Below are 8,608 nucleotides of genomic sequence, written 5' to 3'. Positions count from 1 at the left end.
AAAAAAAATCTTTATTATTAAAATGTGATTTCAAATTCAAAAGACACTTCTGAGATTTTAAAAACTTAAAACCTAATGCATTTATAGTCCTGATGCTTCGCGTGTCATCCACACAATGCATTTCAGAAAAATGAACTTGTATTTATTTGAATTAAGGAGAAATGAAATAACTACTTCATCATTAACATGAGACAACAATTTTTGAAAAAGATGAAGACGACGATCACGACGATGATGAATATGTATGTGGCTAGCAGCGATGATCGCTACGACGATGGCTACGATGATGGCTATGTTTATAAATCCTATTTTATGGCTGCAACTCTCAGAGAATGATGTTTCGAGGAAATTTAACGATGAAAATAAAACAAGTTTAATGTTCACAACAAATATGAGAACTGCTACCTACATTATTGTCGAAGCTACTACTTACACTCAATATTGTTGCTGCGACCAGAGCTAATAATATTAATATATTTACGTTTAACACTAGTATTCAATTATTATTATTGTAGTATTAATATTGTAGTATTATTGTATTGTTGATGCATACATTTCAGCCAAATTAGCGATATCCCAAATTTTATTATTCAATTATAAAAAGTCCCTATACCAGTTTTCTAAACGTAAAAATGATTGTTACCACATGCCGGTGGTATAAAAACTCGCACAAGAATCAAAGAAATAATGTAAAGAGCATATACAAAATTTAATTCATAAGATTTGTGGCTCTTTTTTTTGGTCATAATGTCTGGCTGACACCTTTTTTAGCGAACAGGGCCTCGCGGGCCGCTTGAAAAAGCTCCGCGGGCCGTAGTTTGCCCACCCCTGCAGTAGAACAGCAAACAAAATCATTAATAAATAAATTAAATAATAATAAACCAAAGATGGAACCTTGCGCGACGCCAGTTGAGAGACAGAATTGTTAACACATACATATTGATAGCAATCATTTAAATATGATTTAAACCAATTGTATGCAACACCTCTTATACCGTAAGCATATAATTTATGTAATAAAATATTAGGATCCAAAGTATCAAAGGCCAATAAAAATACCAATAGAATACTTTTTAGATTCAAGGGTGTTTGAGACATAATTCTGTCGTTTTATACTTCGTGTTATTCAGCAACAAACATTTATTTTTGTTTTTCTCAAATTTTTAATTTGTTTCTGTTAAAAACGATTCAAAATTAGACATCTTCGAACATAAATATAATCCATGTAGCAGTCGTTCCGCAATCAAATCACATAATAAGTGCCATATTATGTGAACGAACGAATCATAGCGGTTGCGTGCATAACTCCCACACGAGAAATTGTAACTCATTTCAACAAGATTTCACTGTCAATTTTGCCATGCCAGTTGCGCAAACATGGAATAATTCAGCCGCACACCAGACGAACAATATCACATCATTATACATTTCATATAATCCCTGACTTAAATCACAAAAATTATTCCTTCCGATGCTTCTTCTACAAAATTTTCCCAATGTTCTATTAATTTAACATTTTCGTAAACGGCTTTTAATTTTAGAAAAATCTTCTCCAGTGAAATAACTTACTATCCAATCAATCTCTTTTTTTATTTGATTAGTCTATAAAATATCTGACACAACCAGCTGCCTTTTCAAAATCGGCATGATGTCCATCGCTACCATAACTTCGTGCAAGGCTCCTGTCCACTAATCTATCAACTTTCATAATTGCATTACTGTCAATTTCTCTTTCGCGGCAGGCATATTGCTGGGATCCATCAAATCCTTCACACTGAAATGTAATAACATCGCGTTCTTACATACAATTGATTCTTTCGTACAATTAAACAAGTCACACAGTCCGAACCAATAAGTCTAGTTGAATTTTTTAGGGTAACATTTTTACATTTTAATTTTTATCAACATGCACTTTTTGACGTAGACGTAGCACAGAAATAAAAAATCATCAACGCATTAATGATTGCTTTGATATAATGGCATTACGAATCTCACTTTCAAACCATGTAGCAGTTTATTTGGATTCGACAATCACAAAATGATTTACTTATACATACATACAATAACCGAGAATCTACACCTGTACTTTTTCTTATTTGAATATTCTCTTAACAGACTCATTTTTCACGGCAATTTTTTGTGTCATTTATTTTCTGCCATCAATTTCAAGGTTGAGGAGCATGAACCTGAGCGGATTTATAATGCCCTAAACCAGCACACTATATTTTCTTTTCAGTTGATTCACGCCTCCTTTTAAATCTTCAATTATTTCATTTATTGTATTATCATCAAAAGTTTTCAAAAAATATTAATAATAATTGTAATATTCTAATTGTTATTGTTACTGCTTCTTATGTAGATGCATATTACTTCAATTCATTGTAAATATTTACCAACTCAAATATTGGCGTCATTGACGTTGTTGAGCAATATTAAAAAATATTTTTATTATCTAAAGTTTTCATTCTTAATTTATTCATGATCATGTGACCGAACCATTCAGGAAACACTTCAAAGTGTCCGGGATACGTTTGGTTGCTGGTAGATGATTGGCGGGAGAATGAAGAGTTGTTTAGATACGACCTTCTCATTGGCTGCCCATCGCATTTTAATTTTGTTGCGTGGTTTCATTGTCCAACAACGATTGAGCAGCAATTGAACAGGCAACGTCAGAAATCACTCCACATGATGCAACTACAACAATCTTCTCAACAACAGGATGAACGACACTCCTGGACATCCAGACATGGTCAACAACAAAATTATCACCATCAAAAACAGCAGCAAAGGAGGCAAACAGACACACAACATCGAATGAAAAGGTTCCTCGTTAACCACTCCAATTCACAGGAACAAATTTCATTGCTACGTAACGCCACGCCTCAATATCATACAAATCGCCAGAGTTTGTTTCGAGATTTGCATCACAAAGAACAAGCGGATGCTCAACAATACAATCAAGTTCAACTGCTGCAGCAACAACAACCGCTCAACGAAGAAATGCAACAACAGTTGAAAAGGTGTCAACAAATGTCCTTACGAATATTCTCTCACGTATCATACAAAATTGTTCTGGACGACGGAAAGAAGGTTGTTAAAAGAATTCTTTCATCACTAACGTACAAAAAATTTGTTGAAGTTTCAAAAAACGTTGACATCTCCGATGAGCTTTTACATGAAATCACGAATGATGTGCATTCCTCGCAGCATCATGTTCAGCCAACGAAAGATATTTATAAGAAAACGCATTCAATCAGATTTCATAACGACGCCGTCAACAACGCTGACAATCAAAACATCAACAATCATAATATCAACAACTTTGAAAGCATTGAAAACATCCCCAACAACATCAGAAACAACAACAACAGCTACAGCAGTAGCAACAATAGTAGACTCAACAACAATTTCAACAATATGCACATTGTTGACAACATCAGCAGTAAAAACGATAGCTGGAGTAAAGCCGATGAAGTAATTAGCAATTCGAATAACAAGATGGCCACGACGGGTAACTCAAGGAAGAAATTCATCTTGGTGAATGAGGAACATGTCGATCTTATAATGATCTTCCTTCTCGGCCTTCTTGTTTTTCAACTTTTTTCGCTCTTACGAGTTCTTGCTTACTACCACAACATACGACGGCGTTCTAGACGTCGGCAAAAATTAACCGAAGAAAGTTATTTCTGTCGCAATTGTTGCCAAAAGAAAGACTCAAATTTGAAAAGCAGTTTCATTGGATGCTTTGCTTTGGAATTTTGCAAGGTCAGTTGATTCATAAGTAATAACTTGCAGAATTGTTGTTTTGCTAATTTTTTGTAACAATAATTAATTTTTTCATTAATTTTTTAAAACATTTTATTAAAAATTAATTTAAAAAATTATAAATTATTTTAACTCAGAAAAAACTATGGCTGAAAGTTTTGGATCTTGTTAAAATTTTATTCATGTTGAATATTGCGTACGTTGTAATATCCTGCTGTCAGCAAGTAAACAAATTTCAACTAAATCACCCGACAGAGCAGACGAAAATAAATAAACCTCTCACAGTTATTAAATCAAGCTGCGTTCATAACAATAAAAATGCACTGCTGCATGCGTTGAACGAACCTCAGTATTACAGTAAATATGGATTTGAAAATGATGTCCACAATGAATGGATGGTCGTCTTACCAACGATACTGTCAGATTTCTTTTCTCTTTACCGGAGAAACAAAACTAATATTAAATATTCCGCCAACTTCTTCGATTATCACAAGATTGAAATTTTCAGTTCAAATATTTTGTTTGAAAGTCATATTACGAATTTTAAAAAATACAAAACATCCGTAAAGTGGTATATAGAAATAGAAAAACAGAAACTGTACGGCCTAAGAGTTAGCGCCATTCAATATTTACTGAAACAGATTTCTACAATTGAGAGTATAAATCTGTTGCAATTTCATAGAAATTTATTTTTAAAGAACAAAATCAATCCGGCCAACATTACCAATCTTTTTCACAACGTCAACAATAAACTCTCGAACTTTCAGTCAAAGTTCGCGCTGATACTACAGCAGAAACAAAGCCCCAACCAAAAATTTATTAACCAGGCCGTAAATCGGCCATCATCGTGTGCAACATTTGTTAGCGAGAACAAAATGTGCTGCACATGCTGCTTGGTCAATGAAAAATCAAACAAAAATGTAGGCCGGCACAAAATTGATGTGACTCTTCATTTCAACATTGCTAATCCGAAAGCCAAATGTTTTCCTAATGACATGTTTAGGAACATAGAATATAAAAAGATCAAAGACTGCAACATATACAACCAAAATAATTTTGAAGACGACGGAAAGGGCATTGACAACAAAAAGCACAACAAAAATAGCAACGCCTCAGAGAATGAAAACATCCTCATTGCATTTGACTGCATGGTTTGTTTGTTCCTCCTGGCAGTTTTAAATATATTTTCAATGCTTTACCGTCTTTTAATAAAAGTAACAGCGTCGGAATGCAAAGCGCAAACCAGCGGTAAGCCACTTGAAATTTTTGTTTGCAGATACAAACGCGACAACGACAAAATTAATAGTAACAACAGCACTATGGAGAATGCTTCCCACACGGCTTCAAGCAGCAACAAAGATTGGAAAAACATTTCAAACGATTTGCAAAAAAACAACCCTAACAGTTTGAATAAGAACGAAAGCACCATACCTGAGCAAATAAATTTATGCAAACTTTTAAAACTGTATCAAGATAGAAAATATTCTGGTTCGACAGAAATATCGTCAATACTTCAACATTTATCAAACAATAGCCTACCATCGCTGTCCATATTTTCAACGTTCACAAAGTTCAACGATTACAGTAGTAGCGATATGAATAATGCGCTGACACAAAACACTCAACATGCTAATTTCTTCAATCCTGCATCGTCAGCCTCCACACCGCCATCAATCATTCGTTCGTCTCGTTTATCAGAAGATCTCCGTGCCTTATTTTCCAGCAACAAAAACGTCGACGAAATTCTTAATTCGAATGAAAATTTTTATTTCAAGTGTGACTGGGGCGATGAAAATTCTAGTGTGAGTTTAATTAAGGACAGATTAATAAGCTACCACTTGAATTTATTCAACAAGCCCTCATTAACGCTACCCTCGCAGAGTTCTGCTCTTGCCAACGAATATGGTTATGTGTCATCAGAAATAATGAGAATCACAAAACTCTCCGACACCACCAACACCCAATCAACACTCATCGAATTATTAAGTTTCGCGTCGGTTTTTATTTTTTTGTTTGTCTTCTTCACGGTGATGCTACAAATCTCATTTGAAAATCTAAGTAAATTTTACGCCTCAAAAGAAAAAACTGAAAATAGAAATGACTTAATCGAAGAAGCGGTTTTTATAGATAGAAATATAAAATGGTTCGTCTTGGGAAGGTTTGAAACATTCGCATTTGAGGTCTCTCTCAGTAACGTGCTCTGCCTATTCTTAAGTAGGAAACAAAACTTTCTTTTCATCATTGTAACACAATAATATTGTTTGTTTAAAAAAGTATAAAAAAATTTAATCAATTAAATAGGATGAACTAAAAACTGATTATCAAATTCAATTAAGATCAAATGAAAATATAATTTAGGCTTTTCCCGAAAAATCATAAACAAACCAAAATTAACAATTTTGATTTATTTTTGTAATCAATGGTTCAGTCACAGTCGATGAAATGATCAATAAACGAACTTTCTCCTTGTTATCAGATGTCCAAGTGGAGGAGTGCAGTCATGTTGAAAGGCGTTTGTACGATGAAATTGTATTCACAATCTCCAACGTCGTCATTCCAGGAGTTAATTATATCGACGGTGAAATTGGGTTTTTTTAATTCAAATTAATCAATAAAAGTATTCTATATATTATATTGGTTTAACTGTTTTAGAACAATTATCATTCACATTCGTGCCCGTAGCAAATTCATTGAATAACCTAATATAACATTTTCCAGATGCTGAAGGCAGCAATCCAATTGTACACCTATCAAACGACCACCATCTTGGAAATAATAACCATTTTAAATTTATATTTTACGCGATGTCTGCCGTTTTCATTCTGCACTGTGGCCTTTTAACAATATTTGAAGCTTTACGAATCGTCCCTAGTAAGCAAATAAAAATGGACTCTTCTGATTCGATAATGGATATACATGTTTCAAAGAACGGCTCATGCTGCCGTCCAAAAGAAAAAATTTTGATCAGTGCAAAAAAACCAGAAGAGGTAGAATTAGTCGGAACCACGAGCAACTCTGACGTCAATTCTTCTCTGAGTTTAAATGTTAACTTAGTGTCAAAAAACTGTGAAAAATTAAAACATGATTCGAATTATTTAAGAGATTTGTCGACAATCAGTCAAACATTTACAGAAACGCATGTTTAGTTTTTAATATTTTAAACTTTAAGTTTTTTCTGAAAGATTATTCAATTATTCAAACAAAAACAGACATTTAAAATAAAAGTTGTCCATTATCTTTCATTAAAAAGAGTCTTTATATAACATAACATTAGAATTTATAATTATAGTTTGACGGGTTTTTATTCTTTTTCCTATTGATGTGCAAAGTCGTAAACGCTCATTAAAACCATGCTGACATGAAATTGTTGATAATAAAAATAAAAAGTAGCAAATGTGAAAATCGTTCAAACAAGATAAACAAATAAAAAATAATGTCCGTGAGAGAATGTCTGTGAAAAAATTTGTTTCTATTGTTGCGGTTGCTCTAATGTATGAGAACACCAAACCAAGAGGAGCAGACAAACTGGACAAGTATTTCGCCCCTACCGGAGACTCGTCAGCAGCCCGAATACCTACTAGAATCGTATTATAGTTTTTCCTTATATATCCCTTCGTTAATTTGTGGTGCTTTCATTTGCTATTGAGGATCGTTAGTTTTAAATGTTAGGATTTGCGATCTGACACTATCCATTAAAATCACAAAAGGTTTTTCGTCCTACATTAGCAAGAGGGTGATTACATAATTTACGCTTTGTTTTTATAACTGACAAATCTAAAACATAAACTTAAATTTTTTGTAACATGAAATTTCTATTTTTTACAAAATTTACGTTGGGTTAGGGTTTATACTCCTATAGTTAATGAATTTAAAACATGAATTTAACGTGTTAAAAATCATTACAAATTGACTCGACTTCTTTAATTAGATACTATATAGATATGTTTTATTGTTATTATGATTATTATTACTATTAATGTCAATATTATTATTTTTACATTTATTTATTTATAAGTGGTTCGTTGCATTTAACCTAAATTTATTCACTTGAACAAATTTTAAGCAGAACACTTTGCATGCATCTTACATGGCTTAACAACAACAACTTACCTAGAGATAGTATAATCTAGTGATCCATTAAACTCTTGAAAATATTTTTTACTGTTAATTCATGGATTGGTTATAATGTTGAAAAGTTGTGTCCCTGCCTTCTGCAGTTCGTGATATGCTGAATGGTGTCTTTTGTTTGACATTATTTTAACCAGAAACGTGGTTAAGAAAGGCTTAAGTACAAAAACTCTTCCCTTCAAAATTTTTTTATAGTTCGTTTAAAATTGTTGTTAATGGATCTGGTCCTTTGTTCTGTACATGAATGTTTTATTTTAACCGTTATGCCAGTGAACGGAGAAATGTTCATAGTATTTTGGAAATACCCAAAATCCGTCATCAACCAAAAATTTGTTAACACATTACCCAATCTATACACACTTATCTTGCCAAACTTCTGATTGTCACATGAAAGATGATTTGCAATGTTCTCTAACTGAGCAGTTTTTGCTTCCAAGTAAAACCAATAATTAAAAGAATACGGTCGAACAACATCGGTAGGACAAAAGTATTACACATCAATTTTAATATTTTTTTGTAAACTCAAATCTTTATTCTAAGTATATGACTTAAACCTTAAATCACATTTATAGAATAAAACAAATAAACCTTTAATAAACCTTTAATAATTTCAATTCTTAAAACTTATCTTTTGACTCTGTGAAACTGATAATGTTTTTTGTCGTCTGCTTATTTTGTCCTCGTCAAAGTTTGTAGATGTTAGGGCGTTTCGGAC

At 32.8% G+C, this 8,608-nt stretch overlaps 1 protein-coding gene across 1 annotated transcript; it reads left to right on the top strand.

Annotated features, from left to right (window-relative positions):
* Positions 1 to 274: 274 nt before the first annotated feature.
* On the top strand, positions 275 to 6,911 carry HELRODRAFT_160686 (hypothetical protein; the record flags this gene model as incomplete). The annotated part of the gene is made up of 5 exons (XM_009017626.1): positions 275 to 371; positions 2,504 to 3,765; positions 3,903 to 5,979; positions 6,242 to 6,343; positions 6,484 to 6,911. 5 exons carry the CDS (start codon positions 275 to 277, stop codon positions 6,909 to 6,911), a joined length of 3,966 nt encoding a protein of 1,321 aa, XP_009015874.1.
* Between the last annotated feature and the right edge of the window lie 1,697 nt (positions 6,912 to 8,608).

The sequence above is a fragment of the Helobdella robusta genome, assembly GCF_000326865.2.
Source record: "Helobdella robusta unplaced genomic scaffold HELROscaffold_2, whole genome shotgun sequence".
Taxonomy (NCBI): Eukaryota; Metazoa; Annelida; class Clitellata; order Rhynchobdellida; family Glossiphoniidae; genus Helobdella; species Helobdella robusta.
This window is presented reverse-complemented; position numbering and strand designations above follow the sequence as displayed.